At 32.9% G+C, this 25,056-nt stretch overlaps 4 protein-coding genes and 1 long non-coding RNA gene across 5 annotated transcripts in view; 3 read left to right on the forward strand and 2 right to left on the reverse strand.

Annotated features, from left to right (window-relative positions):
- Positions 1-3,018: 3,018 nt before the first annotated feature.
- LOC131612178 (uncharacterized) lies at positions 3,019-3,589 on the reverse strand. Its single transcript, XR_009287312.1, has 3 exons — positions 3,479-3,589; positions 3,212-3,304; positions 3,019-3,130 (listed from the first exon to the last, which is right to left on the reverse strand). It is a non-coding gene; the product is annotated as an uncharacterized LOC131612178 (long non-coding RNA).
- A 2,995-nt stretch (positions 3,590-6,584) lies between these two features.
- LOC131612179 (tyrosine-protein phosphatase DSP3-like) lies at positions 6,585-8,573 on the forward strand. The gene is made up of 5 exons (XM_058883985.1): positions 6,585-6,987; positions 7,152-7,245; positions 7,666-7,723; positions 7,857-7,900; positions 8,010-8,573. The coding sequence occupies exons 1-5, from the start codon at positions 6,830-6,832 to the stop codon at positions 8,265-8,267; spliced, it is 612 nt and encodes a 203-aa protein (XP_058739968.1). The 5' UTR covers positions 6,585-6,829; the 3' UTR covers positions 8,268-8,573.
- Positions 8,574-12,740: 4,167 nt separating this feature from the next.
- Positions 12,741-16,425, forward strand: LOC131614475 (uncharacterized). Its single transcript, XM_058886051.1, has 2 exons — positions 12,741-12,969; positions 15,193-16,425. The coding sequence occupies exon 2, from the start codon at positions 15,613-15,615 to the stop codon at positions 16,423-16,425; it is 813 nt and encodes a 270-aa protein (XP_058742034.1). The 5' UTR covers positions 12,741-12,969; positions 15,193-15,612.
- A 59-nt stretch (positions 16,426-16,484) lies between these two features.
- LOC131614476 (uncharacterized) lies at positions 16,485-17,430 on the forward strand. The gene is made up of 2 exons (XM_058886052.1): positions 16,485-17,154; positions 17,250-17,430. The coding sequence occupies exons 1-2, from the start codon at positions 16,832-16,834 to the stop codon at positions 17,428-17,430; spliced, it is 504 nt and encodes a 167-aa protein (XP_058742035.1). The 5' UTR covers positions 16,485-16,831.
- A 2,097-nt stretch (positions 17,431-19,527) lies between these two features.
- LOC131614477 (glutamine--fructose-6-phosphate aminotransferase [isomerizing] 1-like) overlaps positions 19,528-25,056 on the reverse strand; it is a 6,536-nt gene continuing 1,007 nt past the window's right edge. The window contains exons 4-5 of the mRNA XM_058886053.1: positions 19,767-19,858; positions 19,528-19,605 (exon numbers count right to left, since the gene is read on the reverse strand). Of these exons, the coding sequence (XP_058742036.1) occupies positions 19,528-19,605; positions 19,767-19,858 (170 nt within the window). The remainder of the gene's footprint in view (positions 19,606-19,766; positions 19,859-25,056) is intronic.

Below are 25,056 nucleotides of genomic sequence, written 5' to 3' on the forward strand. Positions count from 1 at the left end.
AGACAGGGACACCTAACTCCTCCTTCGCTTCGACATAATTCCTGAGCAAACGCCAAACTGATAAACCCTTCAACTCCTACTATAAAATTGGGTTTAAGTCCCATTCTTCCTGGAAATGTTCTATCGTACATCCAACTACGATAATACCGATAATATTCCATACTGCACATTTATACAATCATTGTCTTTTTGAGTTAGTAATATTAATCAAGTTAATATTATTTTTAGACGTATACTACACATGTTATATTGAATATATGTTAACCATAAAGTTACTATTTTATTAACTACACATTTTAAACTACACATATTGAAAATATTATTTAATAAAAATACTACTATTAAATATTTTTAACTACACATGTTATATTTTTAATATAATAACAATAACATAACATATATTCTTTTTCTATTTAACATATATTCTTTTTTAGTAATATTCAGTTTTTAAGATTAATATCATAAAATACATATATTTTATTTAGAAAATAAAAAATAGATTTTAAAAATAAATCTAAACATTATTTATGATGCATGTGATTACTTATATTTTCTTATTTTAAATTTACCTATATAATATATATTATACTTTTAATATATATTTTAATTTAAAAAAATGTATTTTCAATTTAATAACAATAACATATATATTTCAATTTTAGAAATATACCATATAATCATATTATATTTTATTTTATTTTAAATATACCATATAACTTATATTCTACTTTTAATATATATTTTAATTTTTAAAAAAAATGTATTTTAATATAATAATAATAACATAACATATATTCTTTTTCTATTTAACATATATTCTTTTTTATTAATATTCAGTTTTTAAGATTAATATCATAAAATACATATATTTTATTTAGAAAATAAAAAATAGATTTTAAAAATAAATCTAAACATTATTTATGATGCATGTGATTACTTATATTTTCTTATTTTAAATTTACCTATAAAATATATATTATACTTTTAATATATATTTTAATTTAAAAAAATGTATTTTCAATTTAATAACAATAACATATATATTTCAATTTTAGAAATATACCATATAATCATATTATATTTTATTTTAATTTAAATATACCATATAACTTATATTCTACTTTTAATATATATTTTAATTTTTAAAAAAATGTATTTTAATATAATAATAATAACATAACATATATTCTTTTTCTATTTAACATATATTCTTTTTTATTAATATTCAGTTTTTAAGATTAATATCATAAAATACATATATTTTATTTAGAAAATAAAAAACAGATTTTAAAAATAAATCTAAAAATTATTTATGATGCATGTGATTACTTATGTATTTTTATTTTAAATATACATATATAATATATATTATACTTTTAATATATATTTTAATTTAAAAAATGTATTTTCAATTCAATAACAATAACATATATATTTCAATTTTAGAAATATACCATATAATCATATTATATTTTATTTTATTTTATTTTAAATACACCATATAACATATATTCTACTTTTAATATATATTTTAATTTTAAAAAATGTATTTTTAATATAATAACAATAACATAACATATATTGGAAAATACATTTTTCTTTTAATTTTTAAAATTCTAAAATACATATATAATAGTTAAACATTTTTCTAAACATTTTTCTATATATTATTCTAAACATTTTTCTAACATAATAAATCTAAACATTTTTCTATTAATATTTAAACAATATTGGAAAATATATTACACCCTAAATTAATATCCTAATTAAATTTAAACAACAACATAATATTTAATCTATAATTTCGTTTTATAATAACCTAATTAAAAAATAACTTAATTAAAAAAAAAACTTAAAAAAATGTTTAAAAACTTACCTCTTCTTCAATCTACTCCTCCTTCTTCTTCCTTCACCTTCTTCTTCCTTTACCTTCTTCTCCTCCTTCACCTTCTTCTTCCTTCAAATTAAATGAAAAAAAAATTAAACTATATATTGACAGCATAAAACAGTATGAACACACAATTATAAAATACATTGAATACCTTGTAGTGCAATTGAATGAGATTGAAAGATTGGGGATTTTGGGAGAGGAGAAAATTTGGGTTTGTGTAGGAAATGGGGGTTTTTGATGAGTTGCAGAGAAGGGGAAGAAGGAAAATCTGTTTGAAATGGTAAAGGGGGAGAAGGAGAAATGCGTGTATGTATTAACACATCAGCGACGTTAACATCACGTCGCAACTTGCCACGTGAGTTACACGTCGCTACACTCAAACGGTAATAACAATTAATGATGTTCTGAAACCATGTCAGGTCAAAGGAACGTTGTAATTTTCCAATAAATGTTGCGACGTGTAAGTAACGTCACAACCAATTTTTTTAAAATTTGAATTTCCCCCTATGTGAATGTTATAACTTTATCTATTTTAATTTAAAAACTTAATATAGTGACGTTTAGCTCACGTCGCAATGTTTTTTACAAACCCCAATGTCTGACGCCTCACTACTTTATGTCAATAATGTTATTTAAAATTAAAAAATTAGTAGCGAGGTGTATGTCACGTCGCAAAAGACAATATTTAGCCACGTGTGTTGCACGTCGCTAATATATGTCGCTGGGGACAACATTTCTTGTAGTGTATCTCCAAGAACTCCAATGGTTGCTTTCATAACCACATCATTCTTGCAATGCGAAAAGTCGATAAAGTCACTTAACTTTAATGTTCAAAATGCGATAAATCAAAGAAACTAAAACTTGTTTTTTCTTCTGATTTGAAGAGAATGTAAATGCGGAAAGTCTAGTGCCAGCCATATCGAAATCGCCATACAAATCATCATCGTCTTCACTTATTTAAGGGAATTTTGTAGCAGAACAGTATAATTAAAGATCAACAATAAGAGTTAGCTACGTAATAATTTGACGAAATTGTGAGCATTTGAATTATAAACCTCAATGAGAACCATCAGCCATGTAAACAAAATATCATCACTTATTAGTATCAAAATTAGTTTATGAAGAAGTGGAAATGAATTGTAATAAACCTTTCATCGTATAATGTAAGGATGATGCAAGCCTTTTAGCCAGCTCCAACAACTTGGGTCCTGTGAATTTGGTGGAGAACACCAATCATATCTGCATAGAAAAATATCAAAACGTGGAATTATGATTGAAAATAACAGGGATTTTAGGAGTAAGTATGCTAATAGAAATTACCATATAAGCGGTCGACTTCAAAATCCCCATTTAAGAAATCTCCAAATGGCTTGAAATTGAAGCTGTGATGTGGAATCTCCGGGATGTCCATGGCTGTGATAGCAGTGCCAAAATTAATAAAAAGTTTGAGCTTGTTATCATAAACTTTCAATGGCATGTCATTTAGCATAGGTTCTCCATTACAAATGACATTGGTTTGATGTTCTTGTAAGGTTTACTTCCAGACATCAAGCTCTCGATTACGGGTAACGACATGGATTTGGTTACCTTGTTAGAAGTTGTGCAGAATAAATATAACATTTACATGCCACCAAAAATGCAACTCCCTTTCGTGACGTCGGTAGTATGGAAACCTACAGGAAATTGAAGCCACAAAAAAATGGATATATAAGTGAAATACATGGAGCATCAAGCATGCTACCTGAACAAAACCTTCCAAACCATGAAACTCAACCAATCAAACCAAGTAACAACCATGAAACTCAACCAATCAAACCAATAGGAAAAATGAAATTTCTTAATGTGTTTCTAATTTCTATTTCTATAATTTTCAAGACAAAAACAAGCAGAGTAGGTAATAAGCTCTTTTATCAGTTTCCAAAGAATAGTTGAAGAATAACTTTTACTTATCGTGTAACTGTGGATCAAGATATTCTTATCCCTCACAATGGCATAAAAACCAGCTTTTAAATTGCTCACATCTAAGCATCTGAAGCTGTGTATGCCAAGTTCGAATTAGTCGTATCAACAACTTCACTCAAAAGCTTCACCATCTCCTTCTAAAACACATCCCAACAATCTCACCAAATTTTTGTGTTAAAGTTTAGCTATTAGAATTTGGCATTCTCCCATCCTGTTAGTTTAAGAATCATTAGCGACAATACCGATAATCCATAACAGAGCTACTTTAATTAACTATTCCATGTTTTGTCATGACAGCTATTCCATAGCTTGAGTTATAACTTCTCATAACCGCTGCATACCATGGTTCAGGCGCTCTAAAATCGCATATGGCAAAATTTTTATAGCAGCTGACAACACAAAAACTAAGAGATTAAAAACCAACAGCATTTTCAGCATTATGGATCTGTATTCATAGAAGCAATCACTTATTTCAATTTCAATTTCCCCCATTATTCCAGCCAACAAATTTTATAAATTATAACAATAACAACATACCTGTTTCCTATTAACATCAATAACAACACACATGTTTCCTCACTGTTTTTATCATCAATAAAGTCATAATATTGGCCAAACAACCTGCAAGCTTCAAACAATACAATTAACATATAAATTTTCATAGTTTAAACTTGAAATTAAAAGCAATCAATACCGATTTAACCTACCCTATCCCATGGTTGTGGATCTGTCTTTTTGTGTACCTTTAAACTGAAAGAGGAAGGAACCCTAAAATATGCACAAATAAAATACCAATTAATATAAATAGAAAATGAAGAACGTAAACCCATAAATCCAGGCGTGTAGAAAAATATCGCAAACCCATAAATCCAACCGTGTTTTTCCTTCAACCAAACCTATAAATCTCTCTGATAACCCTAACCAACCTTCCATATTCATCATAGTTCCAAACTCTAACTCCAAACCCATAAAGATGAAGATATTACCGATGAAGATGAAAGAGAGTTGTTTGGGATTTTAGGTAATGAAATGATAAGACAGGTTGAGTAAAGGAAACAGTATAGTTGGGTTTTCAAGAAAGATAGCAATTGGAAAAGATTTGGGTTTGTTCTAGAAATCAAATTTTACAAAAAGCAGAGAAATGAGACGTTGTAAGTCGCAACTCGTAGGATAGGCAAAGTAAGAAGCAAAGGATTGCAAAGAAGCCAGCCACGTGGTGCACTAACAAAGCAAAGGGACAGTTCGGTCTTTTCCAGAACATTTAACTTTCTTATATTGTAGATATGACAAATATACATAAATATTATTTAGTGAGTGAAAATAGGAGAAATTTGCATACTTGTAAGAGGAAATTATACACTTGTCACATTTTCATTGAAAAATAGTAAGACCACACCTAAAGAATTGTACCTAAGTTTTGTCCATATATATATATATATATATATATATATATATATATATAAGATCAAATGACATCAAGGTGTTAAAGTTTAATTTGACACGAAATCTCAACTGTTAATAATAGTCGACCAAATGGTCATATAAATAGGTTATTTTAAAAAAAATAGACTATATATATTTTTATTATTTTATTTCATTTAATATCACCGTTGGATCAATTCTTTTAACGGTTGAAATTTATTGTCAAATTAAACTTTGACACCTTGTCATTTGATTTATTCAATATAAATAATACTAAGTGGTAAATATAAGATATTAATTAGAGCATCTTTAATAATAACATCCTAACTATGTTTTATAAATTAAAAACCATTTTGATAAAATAAAACTTATTTGAGATTTATAACATAAACGTTTAAATAAACGCTTAAAAAAATAAAAAATAAATAAGCGGATAAGATTGCACAATCTAATTTTATATATAAAAAAAAGGAAATGAAAATAAATCATTTTTATAAATGTTATAAATTATTTTAATAATTTATTTTAATAATTTATTTTAATAATTTATTTTAAAAAATAACATAAATTATTTTATTTAAATTGTGTCATAAAACTTATAATATTAAATAAACTCAAATAAATTAGTTCATTTCAGATTTTATGTTATGGTTATTTTTTTCAAGGAAGTATGCTTATATATGATAGATAGAGTTTCATAAAATTTTCAAAAAATGTATCGTATGAATTTAAAATTAATTTAATACTTTGAATAAAATTATCAAAGATTCGAAAATTGATTTATACTTAATTAAAAAATTTTATTAATAAAATTAAATATGTTTATGTTTTCAAATGCTTACGTGTCAAAATTAAAATGTCGACATTACTCGTATTTTGGAAAGTAAGTATTTTAGGTAGTTTGCATAACAAACTTATCGAATTTCCATCTTAATTAAACGGGTTATTTACAGAATATCATATCCGATAAAAGTTTAAAAAGAAATTTTTTTTAATAATAGTTAAGGACAATAATAATTGCTGACAGCCTAACATGAGTCATTTAATTTCTATATACAAAATAAAAAAATACTCCAATTATTTAATGATATAAAAAAATCATTTCCATTAAATAATACTATACTCCAATTATTTAATGATATAAAAAATCATTTCCATTAAATAATATAAAAAAAATCATTTCCATTAAATAACGAATGAGCGAACAAATAGAAGAGGAGTTCTAGAAAATTCACAAATAATTAAACAAAAAAAAAACAGAATTGATGATTAATTAATTAATCGCAATATTCGCTCCGCTTTCCGCGCACCCGCCAATAGCAATCTAGATGTAAACGGTTTTTAGATTCAGAAAAACAAGCCAAACTCACAATTCATATTCAAAACGACGCTGTTTTCACAATCCTTATTCTTCTTCTTCTTCTTTTTCTCTTCTTCTTATAAGAAGAAGATGGAATTTCCATTGAACAATTTATCATAGCAGAATCTCAATTACCACTATATAGATACCGATTCTGAATCCTCTTTCTCCAAAAGAGAGATTCAGTTATAACAATGGGAATGATTGTAGAAGTTGAAACCGTCGATGAAGACGGCGACGTTTTGGTTGCACCGCCTAATTTCTCCATGGTCGAAGATTGCATTTACCGATCTAGCCTTCCTCAGCCTCCCAATTTTCCGTTTCTTCAAACGCTAAACCTTCGCTCCATCATGTAGGTTTTCTTTTTTTTTCTCTTTCAAGATTCGTATCTCTTTTTTCTTTTTTTGTTCATGATTCCTGAAAATTCTATGTTTTTTTTCATTCTTTATTGTTAATTATGATTAAAAAGACTTTTTTTAATTGAAATTGATGTTATGTATATGCGAATTGATGCAGATACTTGTGTCCTGAACCCTATCCGGAAGAGAATTTGGAGTTTCTGAAGTCACAGAATATTCGCTTATTTCAATTTGGAATTGAGGGGAAAACGGTAATTTTTCATATTCATTATCATCACATATGTGTTTAATCATGTAATTTCAATTTCAATGAATGATGTTTTGAATTGGATTTTGATAATTGTTAAAAAGTTTGTGATGGTTTGAATTATCTTGATTATGAATTTTTTTAATGAAAATTTTATTGAAATCATGAAACGTTTATGTATATTACCTTAAAGTTTAAATTTTTATGTGATTGTTTTATTTTTGCAGACTATTAAATTAGGGTTTTAGGATTAATTGTATAATGAGGGGAAAAGGGAATTTAGGGTTTATCATATATATGGGTTTGTGTTTGTTAGACTACTACTCATCATGAAATTTGACCTATGTGGATTGTTGAATTATTTTTGGTTTTGTTTTTCTCTTTTTTATTTTGAGAGTTAATGAATCTTTGTGTTTTTCTGCAGGAAGTTTCTTTACCTATTCTTAAGGATTCTATTATGGAGGCTTTGAAAGTTTTACTTGGTAATAAACTTGATTCTTGAAACAAGCTTATTCAACTTTGACATGCCGATTTTTATTTTGTATAGCTTTGTTGTTACTTTGGTGTTTCTCTTGTTTGTTAGATGTCTAATTCCTTAATTTTATCTGGTTTCAGATGTGAGAAATCACCCTGTTTTGATTCATTGCAAACGAGGAAAGGTATAAGATTGATTACAACTTACAAGTTTATCTTCTCAATTCTCGATTTATCTATGGTTTGATTCCTAATTTTGTTTATTCTAATGATGATTTTTCTTCTGTAATGCAGCATAGAACAGGTTGCGTAGTTGGTTGCTTCAGAAAGTTGCAGAATTGGTGTTTGTCTTCTGTGTTCGAGGAGTATCAGCGATATGCTGGAGCTAAATCCCGGACAGCGGATTTAACATTTATAGAGATGTTTGACATCATATCTCTTAGGCAGTGCCTCTACAGCATCATCTACCAGTACCAAGGTGCTTCAAAGAAGCGCAGATTGATGTATCAAGGCGAGCCTACGCAGAAACCACCCCGTTTGACATCATTTTAGCTCTGCTGCACAGGCTATAAACTCCATTGTTGGATTTGGTAGAAATTATACTTCAAAGTAATTTTTTGGAGTCATTGAACATATATTCTTAGGGTTTTTAAAGATCTTTTGAGTACTGCTATTGACATGCATATTCTGTCTTTCACTTCCGAGTTTAGTTGTTTTAAACATCACACTAATACAGTGGTGCAAACAGTTTTTTTTTTCTTCTAGTGAATGAGTTTTGAGATTAATTGTAGGCTTTTGAAGCCACATATCTTGAACTTTTTCTTTTTATACTTGAACAAATTTAACCAATTTTATTAACGAGAATAGCAGCATCTTTGGAGTATGAATAACCATATTCACTTGTCTTCAAATAACTGAAAAAACAAAGCAGACTATGTTACAGCATCTTGGAGAATCAAATCCACATGAGGAGGCACGTGTTCCACCAAAGTACATGAACAAGATCCAAAATGTCTTATCTCATGTTATTAAAAGTTAGCAATTATTAGCTATAACGTTTTTCAATAGTCTAACTTGTAATGCATGAATGAAACGTCACAGATCAATGAATAGATAAAGAGCCTATAGAAAATCATTCTATTATATAGTAATCAATATAGAAGTGGGTTGAATATAAGTTGATTTGTTTTAAGATTTACATTGAATACATTGAATGAGTTGCCAAATAAATTTTAATGTTAAAACCACATTTGAATTCAATACTATAAATTCTTAACTTTGAATTGTAGTAATTGTACTGTGAATACAAAATCAAATCTCTTTAAAAACAGTCAAACATATCAAAACAAATTTTCTATAATAAAATCAATAATAGACATATATGAATAATGAAGTGGCGATTGCTTTTATAAAGGAAAGGGTAGGACTTGTTTTTCTTTTATAAATTAAGAAAACTATAAAATGCTTCTAAAAATAAATAAAGTGCAATTGAGTATTATATAATATAATAATGTATTAAGATGTTCTTTTGATAAAACTATAAGCTCAAATGAATATTAAAATAGATTATTTCTTTAGCCACCTCCCTATGTGGGTCACCCCCAGCGAAAATCCCAAAATACCCCTGCTTCGGAAATGAACTTCCGAAGCGCTTTTTTTTTTTTAAAAATTTCTATAATTCGGAAGTGCATCTCCGAAAACACCTCATGGGGGGTGTCTTCAGAGATGAACTTCTGAAAACACCTCATGGGGGTGAATTCGGAAATGAACTTCCGAATTATGCAGAAACTGTGTTTTTTTTTGTGTTTTTTCTTAAACTGTCTCGCATTTTAATTAAACGCAAATGCCAAATAAAAATAAGCAACAGATAAACTGAAAATACTAAGATGATAAATCCAATCCAAAAACACTGTGCGAAAGATACAATCCGAAATCAAAACAAAACAAAACACATCAAACAAAACAAAAACACGTTATTCTGCCCGACGAGCGTTACAAAATACACATCAAACAAAACAAAAACACGTTATTCTGCCCGACGAGCGAACTCCTCCGAATGAAGATAATTATATCAATCCTCATCCCACTCAGTCTCAGAACCATCAGCGTTGATCATGACTCTCACGCCTGAAGACTGAGCCTGCACGTCCGAGCCATGGACCCCCAGGGGACGAGAAGCAGAACCAGTCAAAACCTTCTTCTTCTCCTTCACCTCCTTCACCTCCTTCACTCCGTGAGAGCACGAGGTTGAAGAACCCTTTCTTCCCTTAGCGCCACCCATTTCTGCGTAAAAATGAAGAAAGAAAGGTCCATGAGACCTCCTTTTATAAAAGAAGAAATGGGACAAAAACGCTTGGGAAACAGACAAGTCATTAAAGAACAAAGACGTTGGAAACCAGCGACACGCCGTCAAAGAAGTCAGAACGCATGCACACAAACTTCAAAGAAACAGACACAATAAACAAAGGCGTTAAAAATAAAGTACTTGCAAATTAAAACGGACACTCCCTACCCTCTCTAGCCGACGCAGTCTGGGTCTCCCTACCCTGTCTGATGCGTGCTGGTTGGTTGTCTGACATGTTCCTGTAAACAATTGAAATCGATTAATATGCGAGACAAAATAAAAAACTAAAAAATTTGAACTTCTGATACAATTCGGAAGTTCATTTCCGAAAACTGGGATGGAGGTGTTTTCGGAAATGAACTTCCGAAACATCCCTGCGATGGAGTTTTCTGCAACTTCCATGGCAGACCCCAAAATCAAACATAAAACCAATTCAAAAAGCTTCTAAACAACCTAAATACTACTAACAACCAATCCATATATCATTTATGCAATTGAAACCCTAAATAACATGCATTTGAATAATGAATCTAACAAATTTAAAACTTACAAATTGAGTGATTTGTGGGCTTTTGAATGTTGTATAGCAATGTGATTGGAGCCTTGTTGCAGCCTTGGAAGTGTGTTTGCACAAATTTTCGCCTTTGCTTGTTTTTTATTTGAGTTAGGGTAAATGAATGGGGGAGGGGGAGTGTTTTGATAAATCTGCATAACGCGCAGCATTTCGGAAATGAACTTCCGAAATAAGACAATTTTTTTCAAGAAAAAAGGCGTTTTCGGAGATGCATCTCCGAAAACACCTTTTTCTTGCATTTTCGGAAATGCATTTCCGAAGTCAGGGGTAGTATGGGGTTTTCACCAAAGGTGGACTAGAAGGTAGGGAGGTTGGCAAAGAAATTTTCTTAAAATATAGATCTAAATCTAAAAATCCTCTAATAAAAAATTCCTCAAAACCCCGTCAACTAGTAGGTAACGAATGCAGTTTAATCGTTGCAAAACACATTTATTTGGGAGAGACGAAGAGTTTTAAATAACTTTATAAGCAAGGTGAAATGAACATCTAATATCTTTAAGCCTTTATGATCATAAACCTGAAATATGGATGTATGTCTCCTTTAATATAAATCTCGTTTTAGGTTAATGATCATAATGGCTTAAAGAACATCTAATATCTTTAAGTCCATATTACACAATCTCGTTTTACTTTTTCAAATTTGATGGATGTACACCTCAACAACAATTTTCTGATATGCAATAGTGATATGGCATACAATATTTGTCGGATAACTTCAATTAAAGCAGATTTTGGAGAATAGTTTGGGTGACTGTGTAAATGTTTTTTTTATGAGGAATATTTTTTCATTAAGAAACAACAACATAAGCAAAGGAGACATTTCTACAGCTGGGAAAACCTCCGATCCAAATTTTAGAACCATACAATTGTAGTAAACCAATCAAGTGGTGAGATCCACATTAAACAATCTGCTCCAAAACATAACTGAAGTATCTTTAAAGCTACTTAAAAGTTGTCTACAATCTAGAGCAATAGCCAATAGGATCAAGAACAACAAGAGATTGAATTGAGTTAATACAGTCCACTAAATTGACTATATTAGACTATACGAGCATTCTGTCAAGGTTCGATTTCTCCGCGAGAAGCATACTCCATCTGATGCCTAAGACTTTAGCAACACACGATTCGACGGAGATGTGCTCCTTCCTGCTAGAGGCAATAATAACCTGCCTGACATGGTTTTTTATAATACAACCAAAAGTTACAAAACCTTCATTGAAAACTCCTGAATCAACCTGCACCACAAAAACACTTGGAATACGATAACTCATCGAGGAAGAGAAGCAAGTCAGCTTTGGAAAATTACATTGCATAAAGAGGATTTGTGCAAATGTTAGGATAGTATTAATAAAAACATTAAATTACAATTAAGAAACAATAGAGCTTCTTTTTTATTAGAATTTTTATGAAGTTGAGCATGCACGCTAGTCCGTTTTATGAGAAAATGCATGGTTTAATATCAGGAGCTGCTTTGAGGTGTATTGTTGTTGAGTTTCAAAGAGCTGAGTATGGGAAAACCAACACTTTGATATGTAGGTATAGTCTTAGAAAGTCACATGGGTTGCCTTGTACTTGTTAGATAGAATTAAAATATGACATTTGCTAAAAGGATTTTACATCAGGTATTAAAATATATGATGTGAAAAATATGACATTTGCTAAAAGGATTTTACATCAGGTTTTAAAATATATGATGTGAAAAATATTTGTAAAATAATTTTACATCAGGTATTTATTTCCAATGATGTAAAAAATATATGAAAAAATAAAAAATGGATAACATAGTGGCAATATTGTAAATAAAATGAAAAAAAGTAGGCGGTGGCAGAATTGTAAATAAAACGAAATTATTTTATAAGGGATTTTACATCGGTTATATATATTAACCGATGGGAGAAATGTAAATAAAATGAAAAAAATAGGCGGTGGCAGAATTGTAAATAAAATGAAATTGAAAAATGTATAATACAGTGTGGCCTTTACATCGGGCCTTGATATTAACCGATGGGAAATGTAGCACAATGGGACTTTATATCGGTCTATTATAAAACCGATGGGAAATGTTAAAATAATTTCTTCCAAAAACCCTAATCCTTATTTACTTACTGTTGCAAATTTTCTAATTTCTTCTTCTTCGAGCGCCGCCCCCTGAAACCGACAACCAACTCGCCTTCCTCCGTTCTTCTCCTCCGTTCTTCTCTTCCGTTCACCTTCTCCCGAAACCGACGGCCATTCGCCTTCCTCCGACCTCATTCGTTCGCCGACCGTGGCGAACCGCCATTCTTCTGCCGACGACGTCCGCCCATCCTAACGGCCGTCACAACCCACTTCTACAGGTTTTTCTCTTCTCCTTTCTGAAAGCTTGACATTGTTATTATTTTTGTTTGTAAGTTAGAAACTTCATTTCTTTTTGTTTGTATGGATTAGTGTTGGAATGAAATCTTATCAATTCACGGAAGCATTTATTTCTTCTGTCCTCTTTTGGCTCTTTAGGTTAGGTATCAGTACAAACGAAATAATAAAATAATTAATTAATTAAAAAAAGTGTTGATTGAAAGGGATAGGAAGTTGAAGTAACCGCTTGGGACTGGGGTGGGTCGATAAGCGGAATGCATGAATTGGGGAAAACTTTTGGTTAGTTGATTCAAAAACATCCCCAAGTATGAAATATGAGAGAACAAGATATGCTTTTAGGCAAAAATGCTTTTGGTATTACAATTATGGTGGTGGTCAAGTGAATAGTTAAAAGAGTATTGAAGTTGGATGCACCGAATCACCACCATAATAATAATCTGCATTCTTTCCTTCAATTCTACTGCTTGGACGGCAACTTTGAGCGGCAACTTTGAGCATTAGAGTGCAAAATACTTGTCAAAATAAGAGTAACAAACAAAACAAAAGAAACTTTGAGACAAAATCTATTCATTTTTCGTATGCAATTCTATTTTTCTCTTTATTATTGTTGGTGTTGGTGTTTGATGATTTGGGGTGAGACTTAAGTAGGTATATATAGAGAAGTCCTCTCTGTTTGCAAAGTTATTTTGTTGGATTTGTGATAACAAAGAAAAATAAAAAGATATATACAAGTTAGATTGTGATAACTAACCAAAAAACTAAAATATTCTTAAAATCAATTCAACAAAAGCTAAAGACTTTAATTTTGGTAGTTAGTTACTGAATGAATGTATATATCTCAGTTTCTTGTCCTTTTGTTCTAAATGTCTAATAGAAACTAATACTTTAGAAAAAGCTAAAGACTTTAATTTTGGTAGTTAGTTATTGAATGAATGTATATATCTCATTTTCTTGTCCTTTTGTTCTAAAGTTCTAATAGAAACTAATACTTTAGAAAGCAGAATTTTATATATATATGCAGTGTGTCATAACAAGTATATGCAGAATTTTATTCATGTGTATGCTACAGGTTAAGATTAAATCATCTTCATACGTGTATGCATAATTTTAGTCATGTTAGTTTGAAAAGTAGTTAACTTATCAAGTATATATATATATATATATATATATATATATATATATATATATATATATATATATATATATATATATATATATATATATATATATATATATATATATATATATATATATATATAAGTGTCTGTGTCATATTCATGAATAAAATGGTCAATTACATTTTCTCAAAAAGTGTTTTGTTTTAGATGTGTGTTCCTTCCATTGAGTTGTAATGTAACATGTGGTATATGATACGGCTGGCATGTGTGGACTAAATGTGGACTGAATGGGGGTGAAAAGATACAGCTGGCATGTGTGGTTCGAAACTACTCCCTCCGTCTCATAATAAGTGTCCCATTTGCATTTTTTCCTTGTCTCAAATTAATTGTCCATTTACAATTCCAATGCATCAATCATTATTATTTTTCCACTATTATACCCCTATTTAGTAACTTTCACGTTATTCAACTACTATTAATAGGGGTATTCTAGTAAATGACATTACCTTTTTTACTAAAACCAACACATCCAATCATTTTCTTAAAAACCGCGCATTGCTCAAATAGGACATTTATTATGAGACGGAGGGAGTAATTTAAGGAAAAATTATACTAATTATTTGTCCACAAAATGAGGCGGCGGGGGGAATTGTAGTGTGTGAACCATAGATCACTTGGATGATGGAACAGAGTCGAAATGTACCAGGTAGTGAGGATAAAACTTGAGTTAAAAGAGTCAAAATTTGGCACTGTAGGGACAGTGAGTGAAAAAACTTTTTCATAACCGATAGAAATTTGAGGGTGATCTATAGGCATAAATAGATAGTTTGTAAACTGATAGTAAGGTGTGAATTGTTTTATTAAAATTGTTATTTAAATTTCTCCTAGTATTCTTTCGCTGAATAATATTTAGATCATTAAGTTTAATTTAATATGATATAGAATGCAACATTTAGATCACATGCGAAGTTTATTAAAATTGTTATTTAAATTTCTTTTAGTGTTTATTTATTTTTTTAATATTCTTGGCAATGGATTTTGGATTATTTTCCATGTTAACACTTGCTATATGATGGCCATATGCAGTTTTAAAATTCCGTAACAACTGATATATTGTGGTGGAAAGGCCTTACTCGAATTTTGGAAGCTAAAGGATATATTAGAGAAAGAGGTAACAAGGTATACTTGCTTTAACAAAAAAAAAGTTATACTTACCTTTTGATATTAAAATAGCATGTTCATAACTTTAATTGTTGAAATTCTTGATGATAATATTATGATGATAACATTATAATGTTAGATATCTTATGACTTGAGTTTTCTATACGAAGTTAAAAACATATCTGGTAGAATAAATGAGTACTAAAGCTAAACATGAAATAATTTCATTAGAAATAATGTCTGCACCCCCGCCTTTTGGACAAATTTTTAATGTCAATTGTAGGCGTCATGATGATTTAATTATGTATGCATTAATTTTGGAACATAGGTATGGATCGTAGTTAGATGAGAGCCAATCGATTAAGTGCTGAGTACGAACATGGAGTGATAGAATTTCTACAGTTTGCTGAAAGTAATGCTAAAAAAGATCTTCCTCCTCCTAAAAGTAGTGCTGAAGAAAGTCTTCCTACACTTATTCTCTGTCCGTGTGTTTGTTGTGCAAATCAAGAACCAAAACTTAGTAAGAAAGAAACCATGAATCATCTAATTTGTAAAGGGATTTGTCAAAGTTATACACAATGGATATGGCACGGTGAAGTAGTAGCAACGTTAAATGTGTCCCAAATAGATAATGTTAGTGTAAAAATGGATGATCGTCTGGAAGACATGATGCGTGATATTGAACAAGATTCGTTTAAGAGGGCACATGCGTATGATAGCTTATGCATTGACAAGGATACACCTTTGTACCCGGGATGCACAAATTTTACACGTTTGTCAGCCGTGTTAAAATTGTTCAATCTAAAGGCAGTTAACGGGTGGAGTGATAAAAGTTTTACCGAATTGCTTGAATTGTTGACACAAATGCTTCCAGAAGGTAACGTACTGCCAAGTCGTTATTACGAGGCGAAGAAAATATTGTGTCCGATGGGTTTGGATTATGAAAAGATACATGCATGCCCTAATGATTGCATATTATACATAAAAGAGTATGTAAACTATAATCATTGTCCGAAGTGCAAGGCATCACGCTACAAAAAAAGACATGGTGAATCTAGTGATGATGAGGAAGTCAAAAAAGGTCCTCCTACGAAAGTAGTATGGTACCTACCGATCATTTCAAGGTTCAAGAGATTATTCTCCACCGCCACGCCATGAGTTATGGAAGAGAGCACGACAAAAGAAAGGAGAATACACATCAATGTCTACACAAGCTGTTGTAGAGAAAATTGTAAGTAAAACTTGGAAATTATTTCAAGTATCATTATATTTGTGATTGATAAAAACTATTGAAATTAGTTGTGGTTTTTGAATTTTGTAGGACTCTCTAGTTGAAGAAGCTGAAAAAGGTGTCTTTGTTCCACATGGACATAACGATATCTTAACAGCGGCCATTGGAACATCTAAGAAAGGCGGTCGTGTTCGTGGTGTTGGAAATCACCATAAACAAAGCACTTACTTTGGAAGGTCGTCTTCACGTCAAGGACAACATATAGATGTAACTCAACAACTTAAACAACCTAGAGCTGATTTTGATCAAAAGTTGGCTGAAGAGCGTAAGGCAATGCAACAATCTTTTATGGAGACACTTAAGTCTATGGGTTTATCGCAAAGCACAGATGATAATAAATGCATTGAAAAAATGGAAGTTGTCGAAGGAAGCGGAAAAGGAAGTTGTTCAGCTGCAAAAGGAAGCACAAAAGGTGTGGAAGTTGACGATGTTCAGAGATTGCTACTCATGGTTATGAAAATGGCTGACAAACACTTGGAAATCGAATTAAGTCATTGTAAATCTGCCATTAATTTTTATATATCAGCTAAGTGTATCAGAGAGTTGTTGGTGGGTTTTCATTGGCTTGACGTGTCTATTCTGCAAGTTTGGTGCACGTAAGTACATTTTCTTTTTTTATTACTTTCAATATCTATTAATAGAATATATATCTCATCACTTCGAATCTAATGTTTATTTTAAAATTATTTAGGTATATTCTTCGTTTATGTATTGATAATTCATCATCGGAAGTGTATGGATTTATGGACCCTGCTATGTGTATACATTATGATGATGTGCCGAGTTCTGCAACAAAGGTTAGAAATTACATGCAAGATAAGTTAATGAAGGAAGACAGAGTTTGCCACCTCCTACCACTTATTCATGGGTAAGTTTTTATGAAATTCTGTTTCCTATTTTTTAATTTTGATATATAACATAGATATTTTAAGTGACTTTTGTATTTCCATACACATGTACAGAAAATATTGGCAATTAATAGTCATGTGTTCAAGAGACAATATTGTGGTCGTCTTTTGTTCACTTCATCTGGGTATTGATAAAGCCACAAAGAAAATTGTTTCGACGTAAGTTTATCTTTCAAAGAAATTTTATCTTTTATATTGATATTGATAAGTAATTTCATATTTTATATGGATTTAAATGGTTTTTTTTTGAATTAGTGCTTTTGAGGTTCATCAATTTACAAGTTATGGCAATAGAAAAAAGGCTACATGGCATAGGCCCAATGTAAGTGTGATGTAAATTATAATTCTATATTTAATTTTATGATAATTATTCAATAATTATGTTTTTCATTTGTAGACAAGGAAACAACATAACTCTAATGATTGTGGATACTATGTGATGAAAAATATGTTAGACATTGTCTCTGCAAATATAACTGGATCTTGGATGCAGGTAATAAAATAAATTTAATTTGTTATTTACTTTGCGTTTTGCAACTTAATGAGAATTTTCAAAGAATAACTCTATATTGTACATTTACGTATTGTAGGTATTTGACGATCCTACAGAATTAACACAAGAAGATTTGTATGATTTGCGACTCCGTTGGGCAAAATGTTTCTTTGAGTTATATAAAGAATAACTTTATGTTTAGTGTTGTTATTTTGTAGTAGAAAAATGTGTGTAAACCTTTCTTATCATTTTGTACACTTGGGCATCCTAAATTAATACATTTGTATATTTTGACGCATATATATGTATCTTAGCTATTTGCTTTTAATTAAATGTGGTTTGTGTGCTGTGGGAAAAATGTGCAAAGTATGTGGTATTTGTATATTATATCGAAAATTAGGTAAAAAAAATTACAGGTTAAAATAGGGAAAATTGGAATAACAGTCAAATTATGCTAAAAACCAGAAAAGATATTACATCGAGCCTTATTAAAAACCGATGTAAAATGTAGTCTATTACATCGGGTAAAATACACACCCAGATGTAAAATATGGCGTATAAAAAATGGCATGATTTGTCACATCGGGCCTTATTAAAAACCGATGTAAAATGTAGTCTATTACATCGGGCAAAATGAACACCCAGATGTAAAATATGGCGCATAAAAAATGGCATGATTTGTCACATCGAGCCTTTCTAACAACCGATGTAAAAGGTCGTCTATTACATCGGGCAAAATGAATACCCGATGTAAAATATGGAGCATATTTTTTTTTATAAAAAAATTGCATTATCTTTCACATCAGACATCTGAATTCAACCGATGTGGTATGGTAATTTTTCACATCGGGCCTTGACCCGATGTAAAATGTCTCAGACTTATTACATCGCATGGCTTTACATCGGGTCTAGACCCGATGTAAAAAGTAGTTTTTGCCCGATGTAAAAAGTAGTTTCTGCACTAGATACAAACGATGTCCAATCGATACTAATCAATTTTGTCAATATCCATTAGAGATAACTAAGTATGGAAGGTATATAAGAAATAGGCACAAATGTTGGATCAAAGATGGACATAATTAATGGAATTGAAGCATTGTGGAAAAGGTTTAGATCATTGGTTGTTGTAGGGAAAAAAGCATTAAAAAGTAGGGTGTGTGAAATTTCTTAATCCACTATGAGTTCAATATGTCCACGTCACAAAAAATAAAAATCAAATGAGGAGTGAAGAAATGGAAGACACCAAAGGAATATGATGTGTATCGAGACCCTTTACATCATGAGCATCTTAACCAAATATATTCTAATTATCAAAGAACCTCAAAAGGGCCACGTAAAAAAAAAATCAACCATCTCAAAAGCAATAATCTCAAAAGCAATTCATGTTTCAGTTTCCTAAACATATTAGGCCATATATTAATGACATATGTGATGTTAATTTAGATGGAAATGGCGAGTTAAAAGCCATTGCATATTACATGGATATGATAAAGATGGTTGCTTTGCTTCAGTCCATCGAGACTTAGATAATGAAATGAGAGGTAGACAAAGTCTCTATGAGAAGCTATTCAGATAACAAGTACTATATGTGAGAGAGTTTTTGAAAATATAATGTTTGGATCCTCAACCACAAGAGAAATGGATGACTATATCAGATATAGATTACTTGATATCAAATAGATAAAATGTATGTCACCTTAGGTTTTCTTAGTCTGACTTTCTTTCCTAGGACAACTTTGCATTCACATATAGTATTCATTTATTGCATTGAATACTAAACAAATGTTCACATGGTTTACTCATTTACCTCCAAATTCAGTTTTGAATTGAGAACATTTAGAAACTTTTTTCTTGAACAATTATTTAGAGTAAAAACCAATGTTAATGTCATATATTTGACTAAAATTCAAAGAACAATGATGAATAAATTGATGGTTATATGAGTAGATTTAGACAAATGAAAGTTAAGTGCATGACTATGATTCTAAAAAAATGGGTGAATACAAATAGTAGCAACATATCTAAAATATTACATTTAAATGAATAAGTTAGAGATATGTCACAATTGACATATAATTCCCAAACATATAAAAAAATTAGGAAAATTCTTTGGCCACCTCCCAACCTTATAGGTCACCTCTAGTGAAAAACCCAAACTACCCCTGACTTCGGAAATGCATTTCCGAAAGGCAAGAAAAAGGTGTTTTCGGAGATGCATCTCCGAAAGCGCCTTTTTTTTGAAAAAATTATCTTATTTCGGAAGTTCATTTCCGAAAACAGAATTTCGGAAGTTCATTTCCGAAATACTGCGCGTTTTGCAGATTAAGCAAAACAGTCCCCCTCCCCCATTCATTTACCCTAATCTTCTTCCAAACTCATCCTCTTTCAAAATTTCTGCAACAAGCAAGTGTGAAGTCAAAGAGATTGCCAAAGTCTTCTTCCAATCTCAACCTAAATAATCTCAAACACTAATTGGTAAGTTTATCATTTTTTTTCAATTTTTAGATCCATTATTCATTACTCTATTAGGGTGTTTAGAAATTGAAAAATCACATTAAGATAGGTTGGTACTGATATTAGGTTGTTTAGTAGGCATAAAAGTAGTTTTGATTTAGGATTTTGGGGTCTGCCATGGAAGTTGCAGAAAACTTCTGCGCAGGGGTGTTTCGGAAGTTCATTTCCGAAAACACCTCCATTCCCAGTTTCGAAAATGAACTTCCGAATTGTATCAGAAGTGCAATTTTTTTTAGTTCTTTATGTTGTCTCGCATATTAATCGATTTCAATTGTTTTCAAGAACATGTCAGACAACCTAGCACGCATCAGACAGGGTAGAGAGACCCAGACTGCGTCGGCTAGACGCGAGCGGGCGGCGGCGCAGCGGCGCAGCTGGCGTCGAAACAGGGACGAGGGCATGGCCGGGGACGACGTGTGTGAGTTCCCGTGGAGATGGACGAGGGTACCTCTACATTTGGATCGAGGAGTCGTCTGGCTCGGGTATCTTCTTCCCGCCAGCGAGAGGAGGAGGAGGAGGAGGAGGAGGAGGTGGCAGTGCCATACCACGAGGCGGAGGAGGTACCAGATGTTGACCCTCCACTCGGGGAGGAGGATGAGCAGGAGGAGGGCTTCCCGGGAGGGCCCAGTGACACTTCAGTGCTGCTTACCTACCGCGATCACGTCGCTCGGCGTATCTGGGAGGGAGAGGTATTTTTTATAATTTGTCCGACTACATTATTTAACCGTTTATAATTCAGACGTTTATTCAATATTTTCTTAACCGGTCTATTTAACCGGTCTATTTAACATACTTTTTATTTGTTTTTTTGTAACAGGAGAGAGAGCCGTTGAAAATGGTGAACCATGCCCGGAAGATTTTCAGTCTGTTTAAACCGACTACCGAGTGGTTTAACGACGCGGTGAGAGCTTCAGGGCTTAGTGGGCTCTGCATGACGGGTTATTCCACCATCAGCCACGACATGCAGGGGGCCTTTGTGGAGCGGTGGCACAAGGAGACGTCTTCTTTCCACTTACCGGTTGGGGAGATGACGATCACCTTGCATGATGTGCAGTGTCTTCTCCACCTGCCGATCAGGGGGGCACTGTTGACCCACTCCCGGATCCAGAGGATCGAAGCCATTGAGTGGATGGCGCTATATTTGGGTATGGAGCCCGAAGTTGCTGACTATGAGTGCATCACGACATCTGGGCCTCATATCCGGTTCACCATACTGAGCCGCTATTTCGAGCACCACCTGGTGGCGGCGGCCGAAGCCGAGGATGCGGGTGACGACCTATTTACACATTATCACCGTGGCTGCGCTCTCCGGTGCTGGTACATGCATGTGGTAGGCGCTGCGATCTTTGTGGACAAGAGTGCGAGGTACGTCGACGTGACCTACCTCCGCTACTTCATGGACTTGACCATCGTTCACCAGTGGAACTGGGGGGCAGCTACTCTGGCATACCTATACCAGAAGCTGAATGAGGCCTCCAACTGGAGGACGAGGCAGTTGACCGGATCCTGCACATTACTCACGATACGTTTCATTTTAATTGTTCCGTATTTATTTATGTTTCGTATTTGTGTTTTGTATTTACTTATGTTTCGTATTTATTTATGTTTCGTATTTACTTACGGTACGTTACATTATCGTTTTTGTGTTTCAGAGCTGGATCATCTCTTACTTCTCCCGGATCCACGGCTTTCACATTGATCCTCAGTACGTTGACGCCATGCCCAGGGCCGCCAGATACGTTCTCCAGAGGGGGAACAATGCGGTGGGACCATACCATGGGTACCTGGACCGCACGATGCACGATGACGTCACCTGGAGGCCATTCAGCGACTACACTCAGGTTGTCCCCTTTGACGGTATATCTTTATATTCTGGCTGTTTGGCATGCGGGACCAGCATCATGGTCCGGTATCTCCCTGAGCGGTGCATGCGGCAGTTCGAATTTGTGCAGATGATACCCAGGTCACCTTTTGAGGATGCTCCCGACACAGTGACCAGAGTGCAGCTCACTGCCATATTTGAGGATTGGGAGCATCATGTGGTACCGGAGGAGTATCGTCGCATTCGGGTCACCCAGGACTGGCACAGTGTGGAGGGGTACGTCACATGGTTCTACCGGGTGTCACATCCTCTGCTGACACCCGACGCTCCCGGCGCTCCTAGGCCAGCACACGAGGAGATCCTAGAGAACCAGCAGGCCGAGGATGACCACGCCATTGATCTCCTTCCGATCTGCCAGCGGATAGAGATGCTTGGTCGGGACCCGTTGGATCGAGGTGTCGTTCATCAGGGCGGTCCAGAGGCAGTCGCCGTGATGGAGATGATCGTCACTGATGCGCACCGTGCAGCGGCATACAGGCGGCAGAGGAGGTCCCAGGGAGAGAGGGTTAGGCATACCCAGTAGTGGTCGGGTTTATTTTTTTTGTTTTCGGATTGTATCTTTCGTACACTATTATTATTTGAATTTGGATCGGATCGGTTTGTATATATTACTATTTTTATCATATTAGTATATTAGTATTTTCTGTTTATATATCGCTTATTTTATTTGCCGTCTTCCTTTAATTAAAAATACGAGGCTGTTTCCAAAAACATAAAAAAAAACACAGTTTCTGCATAATTCGGAAGTTCATTTCCGAAACCCCCCAAAATCTGAAAAAATGTGTTTTCGGAAGTGCATCTCCGAAAACACCCCCCATTTGGTGTTTTCGGAGATGAACTTCCAAAGTCTGATAAAATTTTAAAAAAAAAAATACTTCGGAAGTTCATTTCCGAAGCAGGGGTAAACTGGGGTTTTCGCTGGGGGTGACGCCCTGTTTACGGTGATTTCCGGTAAACAACCGCTAGTCTTCCAAACTAGAATAAATATGATTTGGTTACTTGCAGGATCGACTAGATTGATCCTAGGACACATAGTCAAGAAGATTGTTATCAATGTTCATTTGAATCATATTCGTAATTTGTCCTCTTCGATGAGTATTTGTTTGATTCAAGAATCTTGGTAATTGCTTCGTTATATGTAGTTATAACTTCAACAAGAAAAATAAATAACATAACATATGAAACTTTAAAAATTGTTAAAACATAAAGGATCTTAAACTGCAGAAACGTTAAGGACTTTAAAAGTAAATGATCATGAAAGTAAATTCGAAAGTAAAATAAAGATACAGGAATGTAAATGACAAGAAATAAATGGAATGCAGTAATTCAGAAATGTATTCGAAAATGAAATACAATACACATGTATTAAAATGGTGGTGTCATACGTACATTTTCTCAGCGAACTCTTTCTCGTAACACTTGATACTTGAGTAAATATGTGAGTGATTTGTACAAAATGAACACACGGAATCCTAACCTAAAGACCCCTATTTATACTAGTTTCGACCTTAACGGTCCTACACTAATCTGCTGCCACGTTTCTCATCAGAACTTCCAGCGAAGCCATCTGTTATTGAACGGTTACGAAACCGTCTTCGAATTTCAAATCTTCCCGCCTGAGTCCGTCTTCGACGCGTGGCAGTGTATTAAACAAACACTACTAAAAAACACGCTAAGTAGTAATACTTGAATACATATTCTATGAATTTTTTCTAAGTCCCGAAGACATATGCTTTCATTAGTCTTTCAGTGTCCACTATCTTCAACGAACTTAGAAGTCTGTATCTTCGAGGCATGACCATCAGTAGCCATTCTTTCACTTTTTAAGGGATGGCCATCAGTAACCATCTTTCCTTCGATTCTCAACTCCTTCGAAGGACAAACAATATAAAACGAAATCTTCAGCTAACAAATTGCCCCCAATAAATGCCTGTTTCGAGAATCAACAGAAATAGGCGTTTCTTGTCATTATAAGATTTCGTTTTTATGATCTTTGAAAGTTCCAAGACTGCTGACTAACGTCATAATCACTGATAACACTGTTTCTGAAACGTCTTGTCATTTTCAAAGATGTCTTCTCATAACCTACATTCCCACGTTTTAACCTTACTTACTGATCATTATTCCTATATACTAGGAGTAAGGCTAACTTATTCAACCGCCGTTGGATTAAATCACCAACCGCCATGTGTTTCTCGGGTTTTACCCAAAAGATTAAAAGGGTTTCTGTTAAACCTTTAAATATTTGACCTTGTGCCTTTATACCGCCTTTCATTCATCTTCTTCACCGAAAAATTGAAACATCTTCATTCTTTTTAGAATCTTGTCCTTTTAATCAAAAAATTTCTCCATGGCTTCATCTTCAAATGTTCTTCAACCCGCTTTGAAGCTCCAATCAACAACACGCTCTGGGGAACGAGAGTTCGTTCCAAACCCTAACACTGAAGAAATACGCGCAATCTACGCTTCCCAGGTAATCATACCTTTTGATCTTTCTGGAAAAACTCTTGCTTTTATGGGTCCGTTACCGAGTGAAAGTATCCAATCTGTGAATAAATTCTTCCCTGCTTATTACAAGACTAGACCATTAGTTAGCAAAGTTAGGATAGATGAAGACGGTCGTTCTCCTTTAGGCAAATCTGCTAATGTAGAGAAAACTTCAACTGCAACCCCTTTAGCTTTAGCCAAGATTAGGTTAAAC

The sequence above is a fragment of the Vicia villosa genome, linkage group LG6 (genome assembly GCF_029867415.1).
Source record: "Vicia villosa cultivar HV-30 ecotype Madison, WI linkage group LG6, Vvil1.0, whole genome shotgun sequence".
NCBI classification, from domain to species: domain Eukaryota; kingdom Viridiplantae; phylum Streptophyta; class Magnoliopsida; order Fabales; family Fabaceae; genus Vicia; species Vicia villosa.